The sequence below is a fragment of the Chiloscyllium plagiosum genome, unplaced genomic scaffold (genome assembly GCF_037043375.1).
Source record: "Chiloscyllium plagiosum isolate Xiang-an unplaced genomic scaffold, Cpla_swu_hap1 HiC_scaffold_13, whole genome shotgun sequence".
NCBI lineage: Eukaryota > Metazoa > Chordata > Chondrichthyes > Orectolobiformes > Hemiscylliidae > Chiloscyllium > Chiloscyllium plagiosum.
In genome coordinates, this window is record NW_028270151.1 from 85554515 (window position 1) to 85572215 (window position 17701).

General features: G+C 43.3%; 1 protein-coding gene across 2 annotated transcripts; it reads left to right on the forward strand.

Moving 5' to 3' along the window:
* Positions 1-10650: 10650 nt before the first annotated feature.
* On the forward strand, positions 10651-17206 carry mterf4 (mitochondrial transcription termination factor 4). 2 transcript variants are annotated; one of them, XM_043701748.2, is made up of 4 exons: positions 10651-10711; positions 11230-11752; positions 12099-12283; positions 16705-17206. In XM_043701748.2, exons 1-4 carry the CDS (start codon positions 10679-10681, stop codon positions 17074-17076), a joined length of 1113 nt encoding a protein of 370 aa, XP_043557683.2. In that variant the 5' UTR covers positions 10651-10678; the 3' UTR covers positions 17077-17206. The 2 variants fall into 2 exon arrangements, with proteins under 2 accessions (XP_043557683.2, XP_087849990.1); XM_087993864.1 differs by lacking the exon at positions 10651-10711 and adding an exon at positions 10904-10921.
* The last annotated feature ends 495 nt before the right edge of the window (positions 17207-17701 follow it).

Below are 17701 nucleotides of genomic sequence, written 5' to 3' on the forward strand. Positions count from 1 at the left end.
ATAAGTTCATTTACCTCGATTTATAAACTGTGTGCATTTAAATACAACACCCTCAATCTTGTATTGACCGTTGTCTCTGCTCATAGTTTCCCTTTACCTGCTGTGCGTTGTGAGAAACAAAGCTCACACACTTCAATAATTGCAGTCCGAGACAAAATCTGAATCAGTAGTGTCCTTTATTTTACACTTGCAAGAGAGTGTGATGTCCAGATACATACACACCCCAAATTCAATTAATACACAATATTTATATAATTTGGTTTCTTTTGTTTTACATTGCTCCTCCCCTATTTACATCTTCCACTTCCCTGAGACCAGCGCCCATTACTCCTGTTTATCTCGGGCCTTATCCGGCCTTGTCTGTGACAAAATGCTTTTTCTGGCCTCACAAGGCCGTTTGACCTCATCCCGCTGTAGGTCATTGTTAGGCATATTCTTACTTCACCATTATCTACTCCCTCCATCTGTGCCTTCCCCTACCATACTGATCCTTATGGCCCTTTTAATTGGGGTTTGTTCCTGTGTCTCTGTAAAAGTGAGAAACCTACTGTTTGCACAGGCGTATCTAGCTTAACTTCCTCCCCTCACAGCATCTTATCTATTCGCCTGTAATATCTACCATTGTTTTGCTGCCACGTTTCTTCCTGGCATACAATTTTAGCTAATACAAAAACAATTATGTATTTCCTCCACATCGTTTTCATTCTTGTTGACTCAGCTCTTGGCTAAAACAATTACACACTGGTGTGAGTTCATTTACTTTGTAAATGGAATTGCAGAAGTAACACTATTTTTCCCCTTTTTCTTTAATTACCATTTGTTATCTTCTGCAATTTTTCCTTTAAGCATCGCCCCTGAAATTCGCAAGCATCATTCCTGAGATTTCATCCATCTTGGTCTCACTTATCCCCTCACTATTTAGTCGATAAAGTTCCTCTGTCTGATTCCCTTTTAGGGGCATCTGTTTCATCAAGGCTGTTTCAATCAGTCTTTCAATGAGCCCTCGTATACAGGGTATGACACAGCAGCCAATGGCCACCAATACCCCAACTACTACTATCAGGGAAGTAAGGATAGAAACCACCACCCCCTTCCATTTTCCAAACCATGATTCAAGCCATCCCGTGAGAGATGTGTCTGCTCCTGAATTCTCAGCCAGTTCCTCAATCCCCTTAAGGCCCGAGTAATTGAACCATTAGATGCAGTGTTATTAGGAATAAAGGTACAACAGCTTCCTCCTAACATCACACACACACACACACCCTTTTTCCGCTAAAATCATATCAAGGGCCATTCTGTTTTCCCATGCCATCCTACTTGTCGCATCAAGCTGTTCTAATATTCCTTTAACCACATCTCTTGTGTAATTTATAAATCGCTGTTGATTATAGAAAATGTAATTTATCCAATCTATATTTTTATTAATTGTTACCCACCAAAAGAGAGCTGACTCAAAGCCTGCTGCAATCTGGTTACGAGCCTTGAATTCATCAGGTACTCCCCTAGGGACTCCTACCGAGTCGAGATAAATCCCGTCATCAAAAGAAGTGTCTAACAGTCCTCTCTTACCCCTTCCCTTTTTTCCTACTATCTTTTCCTTCTCAAATGCCAGGGTAAATGGAATTGCCAATTGTACAATTGCACATATCCCTCTCCAATCCGGAGGTAGGGTGGGTCTCAATATTTTGCCTCCACAGTACCACCACAGATCCGCTCGGGGAACCTTTAGTGCTGAGTAGTTCCCTCCCTTCTCCGTTTCGGTAACATTCTTAATCTCTGTACATAATTTCAGTTCCCCCAAATCTCTCAACTGACTTGTACCTCGTCTACGCGCACACACGACATGTGATTTCCAACTGCGGCGGAAAATGTGGGTGGGACTTTTGCATCTTTCTTCTCCAAGGGAGGGAACATCAGAGATAGGGAGGTACAATCCCTATCATTCCATGCAGTCTCATCCTGATACAGGGCTATCATACATTTCATGCCCTTCCTGTCTCGCTTCCACCCGAGTGGAAAGGGAACCACCTGGGCCACTGGCCTACCGGAGGCACATCCATAGCAATTGCTTTTGTTCAGACTTTTTACAGTATACTTTACCCATTCAACACAGGCATTTGCATCTCCTTATCCAGTTTCTATTTCGATGGTTTGTTTCAAGTCCTTTACCTCTATAATCTTTACTACTTTAGGGTCATCGGGAGGGGTGAAGGGTTGTATCTTATTACCCAGTAATTCTACCCGTTTTCCCTGTCCTACAGTAATTCGAAAACAACAGCCCAAGAAATCATTCCCATTTGCTTTCATTTCTATCCCAAATGTTTCATTTAATTGTATCTCATAGGTGCCCCCCCCGCCCCCCCAGAATTGCTTCGTGCCATGTGGTTTTCCTTATTGTTAGGTATATTGGGTTACACTTCTTATCGAGACAATCGCGAGCTGGTCGGAAGGGGGCCCGGTGTACTGTGACGAGACCATTATACCAGGTACCATCCCCGAGGCCATCCCCATAGGACTTAAGATGTATCTCTGAGCTGTGGTACTGTCTCTGATTATCTACATTCCCACAATTTACTAAGCTGCATTCATCAGTGTCTATTACTTGTGGATTATCAGACTCAGGAACCGTTAATAATACATATGAAAATGATATTTGACAAAATCCCAATACTAAGAGGGCTAGCATCATAACTCTCAACATCCTCAGCATTCTAATCATCATGCTGAAGCACAAAAAGGCTTAATATACAATCTTACAGAAATAATCCCGCGCTCGAGTCGACACTCTATAATCAGTTACTCAAAGTCTCTTTAGTCTGAGTTTTAGCGGGTCTTGCGTTGATTCGGCTGTCCAGACTTCTTCCTCAACTGGAGGGTCCACTGGCCCTTTGATCCGAGTGTAATGAGTCCAGCCTTTCTCCGCCGTCCTTATTGCCGTTTCGGTCAAAAGAGCCTGGTACGGCCCTTTCCAGTCCGGCTGCAATTTAGTCTCTATCCATGATTTTACTAAGACCCAATCTCCTGGCCGGATGGGGTGAACGGTGAATTCAAGGGGTGGAGTCTGTGCCAATAAAGCCTGTTTTCTGAGGAAAGACAAAGAGGAGGACAAGCCCAGTATATACTTCTTTAAAAACAAATCTTTAGTTTCGGGAATTGGCAATTCTCCATTCGTTCCCAAGTAAGGTAATCCAAATAAGATTTCATAGGGGGATAGTCTCAAATCTTTCCTTAGGGCTGTTCGTACTCGCAAGAGAGCTATAGGTAAACATTTGGTCCAAGGGAGTCTGGTTTCTATTATCAATTTTGAGAGCTGTCATTTGAGTGTTTGGTTCATTCTCTCAAACCTTCCCGATGATGGCGGGTGCCATGGAGTATGGAACTCCCAGGAAATTCCCAACCCCTTCATTACCCCCTGTAACACTTTAGAGGTAAAATGAGTTCCTTGGTCGGAATCTTTTCGGTTCACTAGCCCATACCGGGGAATTATGTGCTCTAATATTGTTTTAGACACCCCACTCGCAGTGGCAGTAGTTAGGGGGTATGCCTCAACCCAACCAGATAGATGATCTACTATGACCAACATATATTTTAGTCGTCCTACTCTGGGTAGCTCAGTATAATCTACTTGTATACTCTGGAAGGGTCTCAATCCCGGGTCTCTTCCTCCCGGGGTCTGTTTTCTCAAGACTTTCTTATTTACCTTTCTGCATATTACACATCCCTCACCTATTTGTTTAGCAATTGTATATATTCCTTTACATCCATATTCCCTAAGAACTAAATCACACAATGCTTGTACTCCCCAATGGCTGCCTTGGTGTAGGACAGCCATAATCTCCGGTATCGTCATTTTGTTTAACATTTCCCTTCCATCAGGTAACCTCCAATGCCCGTCTGCTGTTTTTGCAGCCCCTAAATCTCTCAATTCTTTTTCTTCGCTTTCAGTAAATATAGAAGCTTCCCGAGGACCTGGGGCAGTAGGTATTAGGGAATGAATCACCAATTCTTGTGGGTTCAGGGCAGCTTCCCTAGCCACCTCATCGGCTAATCTATTTCCCCTAACCTCTGGTTTATTTCCTTTCTGATGACCGTTTACGTGCACTACCGCTATTTCTCGGGGGAGTAATAGGGATTCCAAGACCCGTTTAATCAATTCTTCATGAACTAATTCCTTCCCCCGGCTATTGATCAGTCCTCTTTCCTGCCATATCTTTCCGAAAGTGTGCACAACACCAAATGCATATTTAGAATCAGTGTATACTGTTCCTTCTTTATTTTCTAATGCCCTAAGGGCTCTTTCCAATGCATAGATTCGCGGGTCTGAGCTGACCACCCATTTGGTAACCTTCTTGCCTCCACCACACTACTGTTTGTCCCATCTACGACTGCATACCCATTATGTCTTTTCCCTTCAGTCACTCGGGATGATCCACCTATAAAAAGTCGGGCTCCTGCATGAAGTGGAACATCTCTCAGGTCCGGGCGGACCTTAGTTTGGTATTCTATAATGTCAAGGCAGTCGTGCCCTGGATTCTGAGGAGATTCGCCTTCCTCTTTCCAAAGTAAGGCAGCTGGATTTAAACAATTGTCCGTGACCAACACTAGATCATCCTTTTCTATTAATATCGCCTCATATTTCAGAATCTGCGAGTCTGTCAACCATCGCCCAGCTTTTTGGTTTAGGATCATTCTCACTTGGTGTGGAGTGCTTACTATTTGGGCTCCCCCAAATGTAAGCTTTCTGCTTTCCTCCACCAACAGTGCAGTGGCAGCCACGGCCTGCACACACTTGGGTCATCCCCAGGATACTGGATCCAATAGCTTTCAAAGATATGCTACTGGCTGTTTCATTCCTCCCCACCTCTGGGTTAATACTCCCAAAGCCGCTCCCTTATCTACAGTAACAAAGAGGTGGAAAGGTTTATCTAGGGAAGGTAAGGCTAACACGGGGGCATGGATCAGATCTCTTTTGAGTTCCTCAACTAGTTCTTTTTCCTCATCATCCCAACTTAGACATTTTGGTTCCCCCTCTAATAGTTTGAGATATAATTTCTTAGTCTTTTGAGCATAGGAATCAATCCACAATCTGCAATATCCCATTAGACCCAAAAATTTGCGTAACTCCCATTTAGTCCTGGGCAGCAGCATCCCCACTACTCCCTCTATCTGTTCCGGGCTTATCTTTCGTTTTCCCTCACTCACTAAATGTCCCAAGTATTTCACTTCTTACTCCACATATTGTAGTTTGTTTTTAGATACTCGCAGGCCCTGCTGACCCAGCAAATTCAATAATTTGTTAGTGGCTTCTACTACTCTTTCTCTTCTTATTCCTGATACTAAGAGGTCGTCTACATACTGCAACAGGGTAGTCCCCTTGGGGCTGTTAAATTTCTCCAATATTTGTTCTAACATCTGTCGAAATAAATTCGGGGATTCCGTAAACCCCTGGGAGAGCACGGTCCACCGGTATTGCTGTTTCCGTCCTGTCTTGGGATCTTCCCATTCAAAGGCAAACAAATTCCAACTTTCCTCCGCCAAGGGAGAAGCCCAAAAGGCATCCTTTAAATCTATCACACTAAACCATTTGTGGTCATGAGGGATCTTACTTAATAATGTATTGGGGTTTGGCACCACTGGGTGCCTGATCTGTACTATTCAATTTAATGTTCTCAAATCCTGCACCAATCGATAAGTTCCATCAGATTTCCGCACTGGTAGGATTGGGGTATTATAAGGAGACATTCATGGCTCCAACAGTCCATCTCTAATCAGTCCTTCAACTACTGGCTGCAGTCCTCGTTTACTTTCTATGGAAATGGGATATTGTCGCTCACAGACAACGTCCCCTTTCCTTTTTAAATTTATTAGAAGGGGAGGGATCTGTAGTTTTCCACGATTCCCTTCTCTAGCCCACACAATAGGGTCTACCTCTCTCTCCACATCTTCTGTCAACGTTGCCATTTGTACAACTAATTCTTTTTCCTGAATTCCAATCTCCGGTCCTAAGAGGATAATTAAGTCTCTCCCTAGCAAGTTACTTCCTATATCAGGAATATACAGCAGTTCCCCTGTGACCCTATCCTTAGGACCTTCTATCATCATAGGTTCAGATACTGGAACAGAAAATCCTTCCCCTTTTACCCCGGAAACAGTAATTGATCGTGTTGATATTCCTACCTTCTTTGTTTTAAAATTCAGCGATGACCGTGCTGCCCCCGTATCTACTAGGAAGACTGCCTCTTCCCTACAGGGTCCCACCTTCAAGTTTATCAAGGGTTCCTGGTGGGCCCCCGAGGGCAGGAACCCCTGACACCCCTATTCTTCATCATAATTCATAAGCGGAATTGCCCTTTCTTCCCTTTGTAGATCAGGACACTCCCGCTTAAAATGCCCTATCTTTCCGCATTAATAGCATCCTGCCTGTGGAGACCTCCATCTGTGCCCCTGTCGCCCAAACCCTCTATCAAATGCTCCCCCTTGTCCTCTCCCTCTCCCTCTCCCCTTTCCTCTCTGTCCTACCTGCTGCCACCTGCTGCTCCGGTTGCTCACTATTGGTTCCATTCTCCTCTTAACTACCTCATCAACCGTAGCTACCATCATTTTCGCCTTCTGTTTTTGTCTCTCATCCTCCCTCTTTACAAACACTTTCTGTGTCTCTCTCAACAATTCATCTAATGGTTTTTCGCTCCATCCTTCTATCTTCTGTATCTTTCTCTTTATGTCTGGCCATGCTTTTGTCACAAAATGTACTTTCAAAAGACCCTGTGCCACTGGGTCCTCAGGGTTCATTCCAGAATATTTCCGCACTGAGTCTCTTAATCTTTGCAAGAAAGCTGAGGGAGTCTCATCTTTCTCCTGTCTAACTTCAAAGGCTTTAGTCAAATTCTGTGACTTCAGAACTGCCTCTCTTATTCCTTTTAGAATCAGGTCTTTCAATTCCCTCATTTCTTCTCTATGCTCCGGGTTTTGGTTTTCCCACTGGGGGTCTCTGAGGAGAAACTTCACCTCTCCCCGTCCAGCATCCCCATCTCCAATCGGGTGTTCCCTATCCCATATTTTAATGGCTGCTCCTCATATAAGTCCCCTTTCTTCCCCAGTAAATAGTATTTTCAAAATAGACATTAACTCAGCCCAGGTATACAGACTGGGCCCCAGAAATTGATCATTTGTTCAGACAACCCCATCGGATCCTCAACCAGGACCTTCATTTCCTTTTTAAATGTTCTGACCTCCCCACTGGTGAGGGGGGCACTTACAAACCCAATCTCTTTGTCCCCTATTGGTACCTCCCGAAGGGGATAAGTCGTTACGTTCTTCCCTTTTTTTTGTTTACCCCACTTAGGCTTTGATTTAGATCCTCCGGAGGCCTCCTCTACATCCACTGTAGCTTTCCTTTCTTTTGCTGAGGATTGAGGGTCAGGAACAACAACATCCCCGTCCACTGCCCCTTCGTCCTCCTCTTGTGGGTCACCTGTTCCCAGTCCCTGTCTGTCTGTCTCTCCTCCTCCCCCATGTTCACCTAACCTGATTTTATGGTACGGGGGGGGGGGGGGGGGGGGGCAAACAGCCAAGAGGATCCCAGGGACTAGGTGGGGCAGAGGGGGAATCCCTTGTCTTTACACCATCATTCCCAAATTGCCCTTCCAACAGGACGCATAGTCCGCCTCCTCTTGACTAAAAGGTTGGTTTTGGCGGCACGGTGGCACAGTGGTTAGCACTGCTGCCTCACAGCGCCAGAGACCCGGGTTCAATTCCCGCCTCAGGCGACTGACTGTGTGGAGTTTGCACATTCTCCCCGTGTCTGCGTGGGTTTCCTCCGGGTCCTCCGGTTTCCTCCCACAGTCCAAAGATGTGCAGGGTCAGGTGAATTGGCCATGTTAAATTGCCCGTAGTGTTAGGTAAGGGGTAAAAATGTAGGGGTATGGGTGGGTCATGCTTCGGCGGGTCGGTGTGGACTTGTTGGGCCGAAGGGCCTGTTTCCACACTGTAATCTAATCTAATCTAAAAAAAACCTAAATACTGACAGACTCAATCCTCGTCCGAACCATACTTTGGCCAGAAGACAGCCGGACGAAGGATTGGGTCTTTGGTCCATACTAAACAACAATATTTAATCATTTTCTTTTTATCTTTTGCCCTTGTACAAGTATTCCTTGTCCATTCCCACAACATCCTCCCCAACGGACTTTCAGGAGGAATGTTACCAGGGACTTTTTCTTCTTCCTTTACTCCGTGACAGCTACTCTGCCTACCCCCCATTTCCTGGGGCCCTCGCCAGTCCCTCAGCGAGTAAATACCCCTTTTCCCAGACACCAAGGCAATACTTAAAAGTTTCTTACCTTGGTCTGTGCACAGAGTTGCCTGGCCCCTTTGCGCCGTATTTTCTATCGAGCTCCTATCACTGTTTGATTCAGATGTCTCTCTTGTGGGATCCGTAACAGTCGCCCAAGGGAGCAAACCAAACCGGGACATGAGACCGCTCCTCAATGGGGTACGGGACACATCTTCCCAGTGTCCAAGACCAGCCACTCCCCCCAGCGATGGAAGAACATCCCGGACGAGCCCCCAATTGTGAGAAACAAAGCTCACACATTTCAATAATTGCAGTCCGAGACAAAATCTGAATCAGTAGTGTCCGTTATTTTACACTTGCAAGAGGGTGTGATGTCCAGAGACATACACACCCCAAATTCAATTAATACACAACATTTATATAATTTGGTTTCTTTTACTTTACATTGTTCCTCCCCTGTTTACATCTTCCACTTCCCTTAGACCGGCACCCATTACTCCTGTTTATCTCTTGCCTTATCCGACCTTGTATGTGACAAAATGATTATTTCTGGCCTCACAAGGCTGTTTGACCTCATCCTGCTGTAGGTCATTGTTCGGCATATTCTTTCTTCATGATTATCTACCCCCTCCATCTGTGCCTTCCCCTACCATACTGATCCTTATGACCCTTGTAATTGGGGTTTGTTCCTGTGTCTCTGTAAAAGTGGGAAACAGATGTTTATACCTACTGTTTGCACAGGCGTATCGAGCTTAACTTCCTCCCCTCACAGCATCTTATCTATTCGCCTGTAATATCTACCATTGTTTTGCTGCCACGTTTCATCCTGGCATACAATTTTAGCTAATACAAAAACAATTATGTATTTCCTCCACATTGTTTCCATTCTTGTTGACTCAGCTCTTGGCTAAAACAATTACACACTGGTGTGAGTTCATTTACTTTGTAAATGGAATTGCAGAAGTAACACTATTTTTCCCACATCCCACAGCGTGACCCTTTCCTGACCCTTTCCACTCTCACTGTTGTATTACTTATTCTGGAAACTTTTAAAAACCTCTGCTGAGACATCCCTTTTAATTTTTTCCATAATTTTCCATGCAATTGAATGCCTCACGCCCCACTATTTATTTAAAAGCCCTATCCACATCCCTCATTATGTGATTCGCTAGGACTCTGGTTCCAGCTTGATTCAGGTGGAGCCCATCCCATCAGAACAGCTCCCTCCTTGCCCAGTTCTGGTGATGATGTCCCATGAAATCAAACCCTTTTCTCCCACACCAATCTTTGAGCCCTGCATTTGCCTCGTTAATCTTGTTGACCCTGGGCTAATTTGGTAGTGGCTCAGGAAGTAATCCAGAGATTATTATCTTTGTAGCTCTGCTTTTTAATTTATTAGGCAAAAACAATGACTGCAGATGCTGGAAACCAGATTCTGGATCAATGGTGCTGGAAGAGCACAGCAGTTCAGGCAGCATCCGAGGAGCTTCAGCAAAATCAACGTTTCGGGCAAAAGCCCTTCATCAGGAAATTTTAATTTATTCCCTAATTGCTCATATTGCCTCAGCTGAACCTCTTTCCTCTTTCTACCTGTATCATTGCTACGTAGAGTGCAACAACTGGATCTTTCCCCTCCTATTCCAAGTTGGTCAATCACGGCCAAACAGTCTATCACTACAAAACTGCTGCCCCTGTTCCTCCATTCTACAGAATCGCTAAGTTCTCATCTGTCATGCACCGTATATTTCCTTTAGTTCCCCAATTGAACAGTACACTGTCTCTAAACTGCTGCTTCTTAACAAATTTATTAAACTTTCTGAAAATGGCTTACAAAAGTTTGATTTCCTCTGAGTAGGTCACTGTGATTGTGACTTCCCAAAACCAAAAACCCTTCCCTTTGATGTTCATGGTTGTGTATTTGTCTCAACCACTCCATGACAAAGAAGCTGCACATTGTCACCACACAAATAAAAAAGTATTTCCTGAAACCCCTGTTGCATTTAATAGTGATTTTTATTTTTATGATCCTGACTATTGGATATTCTCCAACAAGTGGAAACATTTTCTGTCCACCTTCCCCATTAGAACTCTTTTTGACCTCTACCAGATCATTCTTTGGTCTTCTGTGTTAGAGAGAAAAGTGACCCAGCCTGTTCAGACCTTCCTAAGTAACATGTTGTTTTCAGTTCCCTCATCATTCCTGTGAATCTTATCGCATAGTCTCCAGAGCACCCCTTTATAATATGGAAATGAGTACTTTCAGTGCAGTTCAGTGAAAAGGCGACATCACACTTCGCCCTCAGAGAACCCGGAACGTTTATCTCGGGAGCGGATTATCGGAGAGTCCGAGTCACCGACGGACACCGGGTGTCAACAGGAGAGAGCATGAGGCGGAGGCTGAAAGAGGTGGCACAGCAGGTGAGAGGGAGAGACACAGACACAGACACAGACACAGAGGGAGGGGGAGAGACACAGACACAGAGGGAGGGGGAGAAAAGAAAAAGGGAGGGAGAGAGAGGAAGAAGAAGAGGAAACGATGGAGGAGGAGGGAAGAAGAAGGTGCCAGTGCTGTATCCATTCTGGATTAATGTCGAATTGTATTAATGATAAAATTGATTTGGGGAAATGGTGTGAGGATAGAACTCAATAAGTTCAGGAGGTATTTAATTAAATCCTTTGTACTGGCCTTTTGTAAAAGGGAAGGAAGTTGGATCCTGTACAGAGATAATGAATAAATAGAGCTGTCACTACATTTAAAAACAAAACTTTACATGTCACATGCTAGTCCACCTTCACCCTCAACAGGGTGTCTGATGGTGCACAGTGAAATTAAAAAGGTTTCAGAGTTCCACGTTCACTCTGGGCTGATTGTTTTTCATTAAACAGACAATGGAGCATTGCACTTTTGTCCTTACCCTGTTGGTGTTATCTTTCAGGCTGTAAGCTTGCACTGCCGACTCCACAGGATCCAGGCACCAGTCAGGTATTGGCCGCTCTGCACTACATTAGAGAGACATAATGCTCAAAATGCAGGTGTTTGGATATACACCTCTCGTGGCTTCTGTAAAGCTGGGATTTCCAGGCAGTCTGAGAAAACATCATCAGACTCTCTTTCAGCTGCAAAGATCAGCTCTGAGGTTTTGGAGAATCTCGGGCAAACCGCTGCGAAGCATTTTGGGAAGTCAAACATTGATGCCTCAGGGCTGGAGAGTGTGATTGAGTCCATTCTGAAGCTGGGTCTAAACCAGGCTCAGGTTAAGCAGTTGCTCACTTTGAATCCGAAAATCGCTGTGCAACCTCCACAGAGGAGCCTCGCTGCGCTCAATGTACTCAACTTCCTTGGCTTGAACCCAAGTAACATTATCAAGATCCTGGAAAAATGTCCAGATCTGCTTGGAACAAAGGCACATCAACTTCAGCCACTTATTGAGAATCTACAGAAGTATGGGCTGGGAGAAGGTAATATAATGGTTTCTGTCTATGTCTCAGGATTCACACAATATGTTGCATGGGAAGTATACAGCATTATGAAGATGATAACTTAGAGTTTGTAAGCCTGCTGCATTTATGCTTAAAATGTGGAAGGTGTCATATATCTTGCCCCTTCAACACTGATTTCACTTTGTCATGACCCATTGCTGTCTCATGTCTGCTTTCTCTGGTATTAAATCCTTTCTGCTGCAAGGAGGTGTTCTCTGTATAAACTGAAATCTAATTGTTTATGAGAGATTGATGGGACCAAACCTTCATGAGAAGACTCTTCGGGCCCTGTTGTTCATTTTCAGTGTGCCTTTCCTTTCTCTAGGCAGTCTACAACGTGTCTTGGTGCATTCCCCACAGATCCTGAATCTTTCTGCAAAACAGGTGAACAACACAGTACGTTTCTTCAAAGACAAGTGTATTTTCACAGCTGCACAGATCACAGAAATCCTCCGGACTTCACCTAATGTCCTTTTTGAGAAATTTGAAGAATTGGAATATAAATTCCAGGTAACGAGCACATCCTGGTTAACACCGTGTATTAAACTAACCCATTTTATTTATGCTTTCTCCTGCCCTTTGCTCTTATGTTTTATTGTAGAATAATCCTAATGGATTAGAATTATGAAGGTACATAGTTTTTAAATTTGATGTCTGTGAAAAGTACTTTCACAAGCAAAACGTTGAATGAGATCAATTAAGAATGGACTGTTTGAATCTAAACCCTTGGTTTGAAAGTTCTGAGTTTAAAAAATCTGGGATTCAATCCTTCATATCTAACTCTATAATTCAGGAATAGAGGGATTGGGCCCAACGAACCTGCTCCATCACTTAACCATGGCTGATCACCTATCTCGGTGCCATTTCCCTTGACATATTTATTATTCTATTGCTCTTTGTCTCGAACCTGTGCAATGACTGAACCCTCTCAGCCCTCTGGGGTAGAGAATTCTAAAGATTCGCCAGAATATTTTCTCCTCATCTCAGTCCTAAATGTCCTACCCATTGTTCTGAGAGTGTTTTCCCCCTCCACTGGTTCTACATTCCCCTCAGCTTGGCCAGGGAAAAATTTCAGGTGACATTTACTAAGACATTAACTTGTGTATTTCAACAATTATGTTTATGGATTTTAAAAAGAATTTTTAAATCTTCAGTTTGTAGACACTGACATCTGTCTGTTCAGATGTATAATAAAAATCATAAGGTACAGTTTGAAGGGGAGAATTCCTCTGCTGCTTTGAACAACATTACTCTCTCAATTAATACCATCAAGACAAAGACACCAAATCAGTTCATTCTCTCATTGCTCTCTGTTGCATTTTATTGAGAAAATGTTTGCAATACGGCACCATACAACAGTAACTGGACACTGTAGCTTATTCTGTAACAGAACTTTCACACTTTTGAGATGGGAAAGAGTAATGCACAAATTCCAAACTTATTTTGAAATTATTCTTAAAAACGTAATCTTTGAATACTACTAAACAAGTATTTTGTGTTATTGTTTACTGTGAAGATAGAGAACTTGGGAAAATAAATAGCAACATTTTGTACAGTGTCCATATTACAGAGGACGAGGTGCTGGATGTCTTAAACCACTTAAAGGTGGATAAATCCCTGGGACCTGATCAGGTGTACCCTAGAACTCTGTGGGAAGCTGGGGAAGTGATTGCTGGGCCCTTTGCTGAGATATTTGTATCTTTGGTAGCCACAAATGAGGTGCTGGAAGACTGGAGATTGGCTAACATGGTGCCACTATTTTAAAAAGGTTGTATGGCCGGTTTCCATACTGTAGGGCCAGGGGAAATGCAGTGTTACAGGGAAAAAGGTAGGGGGCTGCATATAGATGGGATGCTCTTTGCAGTGTTGATATGGACTTGTTGGGCCTAATGACCTGTTTTCACACTGCAGGGCCATGGGAAAAACCAGAACTACAGATCAGTGAGCATGATATCAGTGGTGGCCAAGTTATACAGTCATAGAGTTGTACAGCACAGAAACACACCCTTTGGTCTAACTCTTCCAGTCAACCAGATATCCTAACCTAATCTAGTCCCATTTGCCAGTACTTTGCCCGTAACTCTCTAAACCTTCCTATTCATGTACCTGTCCAGATGCCTTTTAAATGTTGTAATTGTACCAGCCTCCACCACATCCTCTGGCAGCTCATTCCATATACGCATCATCCTTTGCGTGAAAACGTTGCCCCTTGGGTCCCTTTTAAATCTTTCCTCTCACACCCTAAACCTATGCTTAAAGGTCACCCCTCAGCCTCCAGCACTCCAGGAAAAACAGCCCCAGCCTGTTCAGCCTCTCCCTATAGCTCAAATCCTCCAACCCTGGCAACATCCTTCCTATAGGAGGGAGACCAGAATTGCATACAATATTCCAAAATTGGCCTAACCAATATCCTGTACAGCCTCAACATAACCTCCCAACTCCTGTACTCAATGCTCTGACCAATAAAGGAAAATATACCAAACAACTTCTTCACTATCCTATCTACCTGCAACTCCACTTTCAAGGAGCTATGAACCTGCACTCCAAGGTCTCTTTGTTCAGCAACACTCCCCAGAACCTTACCACTAAGTGTATAAGTCCTGCCCTTTCTTGCCTTTCCAAAATGAGGCACCTCATATTTATCTAAGTTAAACCCCATCTGCCAGTCCTCTGCCCATTTGCCCATCTGATCAAGATCCTGTTGAACTCTGAGGTAACCTTTTTAACTGTCCACTACACCTCCAATTACGGGGTCATCTGCAAACTTACTGTTACCATCCTCTGTCTTCTATCTTTGAGCCAGTTCTGTATTCAAATAGCTAGTTCTCCCTGTATTCCATGTGATCTGACCTTGTGAACCAGTCTCCCACGGGGAACCTTGTTGAACGCCTTACTGAAGTCCATATAGATCACGTCTACCTCATTGCCCTTATCACTCCTCTTCATTACGTCTTCAGAAAACTCAATCAAGTTAGTGAGACATGATTTCCCAACCACAAAGCCATGTTGACTATCCCTAATCAGTCCTTGCCCCTCCAAGTATATGTCATCTACTGTTTCCATTGCTCTTGGTGTGGTCTCCTCTACATTGGGGAGACAGGTGTTGGAGGGTTGCTTTTCAGACTGGAGGCCTGTGACTAGTGCCACAAGGATCGGTGCTGGATCCACTGCTTTTCATCATTTATGTAAATGATTTGGACGTGAATGTAGGAGGTATAGTACGTAAGTTTGCAGATGACACCAAAATTGGAGATGTAGTGGACTGCGAAGAAGGTTACCTCAGATTACAACGGGATCTTGATCAGATGGGCCAATGGGCCGAGGAGTGACAGACGGAGTTTAATTTAGATAAATTTGAAGTGTTGCATTTTGGGAAGGCAAATTGGGCAGGACTTAATGGTAAGTCTTGAGGAGTGTTGCTGAACAGAGACTCCTGGGAGTGCAGGTTCATAGTTTCTTGAAAGTGGAGTACAAGGTACACATGATAGTAAAGAAGGCGTTTGGTCTGCTTGCTTTTATCGGTCAATGCATTGAGTATAGAGGTTAGGAGGTCATATTGTGGCTGTACAAGACATTGGTGAGGCCACTTTTGGAATACTGCGTTCAGTTCTGGACCCCCTGCTATTTGAGGATATTGTGAAACTTGAAAGAGTTCAAAAAAGATTTGAGGATGTTGCCAGGGTTTGAGCTATAGGGAAAGACTGAATAGGCTGGGACTATTACCCCTGGAGTGTCGGAGGCTGAGGGGTGACCTCAGAGTTTTAGAAAATTATGAGGGGCATGGATAGGGTAAATAGACAAAGTCTTTTCCCTCTGGTAGGGGAGTCCAAAACTAGTGGGCGTGGGTTTAAGTTGATAGGGGAAAGATTTAAAAGGAACCTAAGGGGCAATTGTTTCACACACAAGGTGATACATGTATGGAATGGGGAAGTGGTGGAGGCTGGTATAATTACATTTAAAAGGCATCTTCATGGGTATATAACTGGGAAGGGCTTAGAGGGATATGGGACAAATGGGACTAGATTGATTTAGGGTATCTGGTCGGTTTCCATGCTATACAGCTCTTTGACCAGATTTATGATTTTCTAAATAATAGGTTTTATTATCACAAGTAAATGTTCCTCACTGAAGAGCTCTTGGGCAGGTGGGTAGATGTATTATCTCAAACGTAGTAGAATTTGAATCCCTAATATTAACATTTTCCTCTTTGTACCCTCAGCCTGTAGCCGCCCTCTCTGTATTCTCCAGTAGTATCAATTATCCCTGGAGAAGTTGGCTGCCAGGAATAAAAAATGCTTGTATGCCACTGTGTTGTGCTGGTTGATATTGTATGGGTACCTGGCTTTATACCCAACCCAGCTGAGAAAAACAAAATCTCCAAACTGGGTTTCACAGATCTGCCTGACAGAATCAATTTTCTTCCTAGATAACCCACTGCAAATTGTTCACTTGGCAATCTTCAGGGCATGTGAAGTGCTCATTACAAACTGCAATTATCATCTGTAGCTGAGAAGCTTTCTTCTTGAGGACATTGCTTTGCAGCCTCCAACCTATGATGGAATTGAAAGTATAGGATCCTGGGAAACCAGTGAATCTCAGCGAGGGCAGGTGCCTCTGGAGTTCTGGTAGAATGTTGATATGTGGTAATATAAAACAGTCAAGAAGCAAACACTTTAAAGTCCAGTTGAGGGAATAAGCAGACATTAAAACATCAGGTGAGGTGGATCATGTAGGTGAAAAATTAGATGCATAAATAAAGCTGAGCTCAGTCAAGCAATATGTCAGGATTCTGTAGTTTGGGCTACATATGTGTGCTAGCAAATAGCTAAACATAACTTTCAGTACTGTTATCACTCTCTCTGTAAATTCTATCATTGTCTTCTAAAAGTACAATTTAATCACATGGTTATAAACTGCCTCTATTTTCCTAGTACACCTACTTCCGAATGGGTATAAAACAATCAGAAATTGTAAAATCCGCATTGTTCCGGGTGTCGCTGGAAGAACTGAAGCAGCGTCACATCTTCTTGGAACGACTAGGACTTTACCAGACTCCAGATAAGAAGGGACAGACTCAGATTGTAAACCCCAAACTGAAGGATGTACTCTCCACCAGCGAGGACCATTTTCTGGCTAAAGTGGCCAGGTCAACCCAGGAAGAGTTTGACATCTTTAAGAAGCTACTGAGCTGTGAAGAGATAGAGAAAGAAGAACTTGAGTCCTCAGAATGGGGAGACGAAGAAGAACTCGAGAAGGACTACAGCAGTGAGGAAGATGATGGACCACTTGAGAGAAATCGCTAAAGGTTATATTCCAGAAAGGGATTAGAGTTGATGAGTAAATGGAGTATTTGTGCTGGAGGATACCAATTAAAATTGCAAATGGGAAGCTACAAGCATTATTCATTAATTAAAAAAACATTATTCTCTGCTAGACTTTGTACAAATGACCATGTTTTATACAGATTTAAAAATTGGTAGAATGTAACTATAAGCCAATATAGTGGAAATTTATTGTCATTGGTAAGGTGCTATAGCAATACAGACCCTCTTTCAGTTACCGATATCAGCTATTAGCCTGGTTGAGGTAACTATCTCTAGACATATGATGCATGTCAGAAATATGTTCGAAGTAAATTAATCTTGCAGGTTACAACCCAGAGGAAAAGACCAATGAAAACACACTTTAAAAAAATAAATGTGTTTAAGATAAACTTTACTGTTCACACAGTGCAAATACAAAAATAGTGTGTAAAGGATAAGAAGATACAAAGCTTAAATAATTCATTCTGGCACTTAGAATCCTTATGCAATATATAATAGATTACACTTTATATAATTCTAGTGCTGCTTGGTGATCCCAACAGGTTTGGCAAAGACTGGTTAAAACAATTCTAATGGGATGTCTGACTTGTCTAATAAGATATTG

What these genes read in the sequence shown, in the direction of transcription:
- mterf4 (XM_043701748.2), top strand. Translation starts at nt 10,679, where the DNA reads ATGAGGCGGAGGCTGAAAGAGGTGGCACAGCAG. An exon ending in TGAAAGAGGTGGCACAGCAG is followed by an intron (nt 10,712 to 11,229) that starts GTGAGAGGGAGA and finishes GTTATCTTTCAG; the next exon opens with GCTGTAAGCTTGCACTGCCG. An exon ending in GAAGTATGGGCTGGGAGAAG is followed by an intron (nt 11,753 to 12,098) that starts GTAATATAATGG and finishes TCCTTTCTCTAG; the next exon opens with GCAGTCTACAACGTGTCTTG.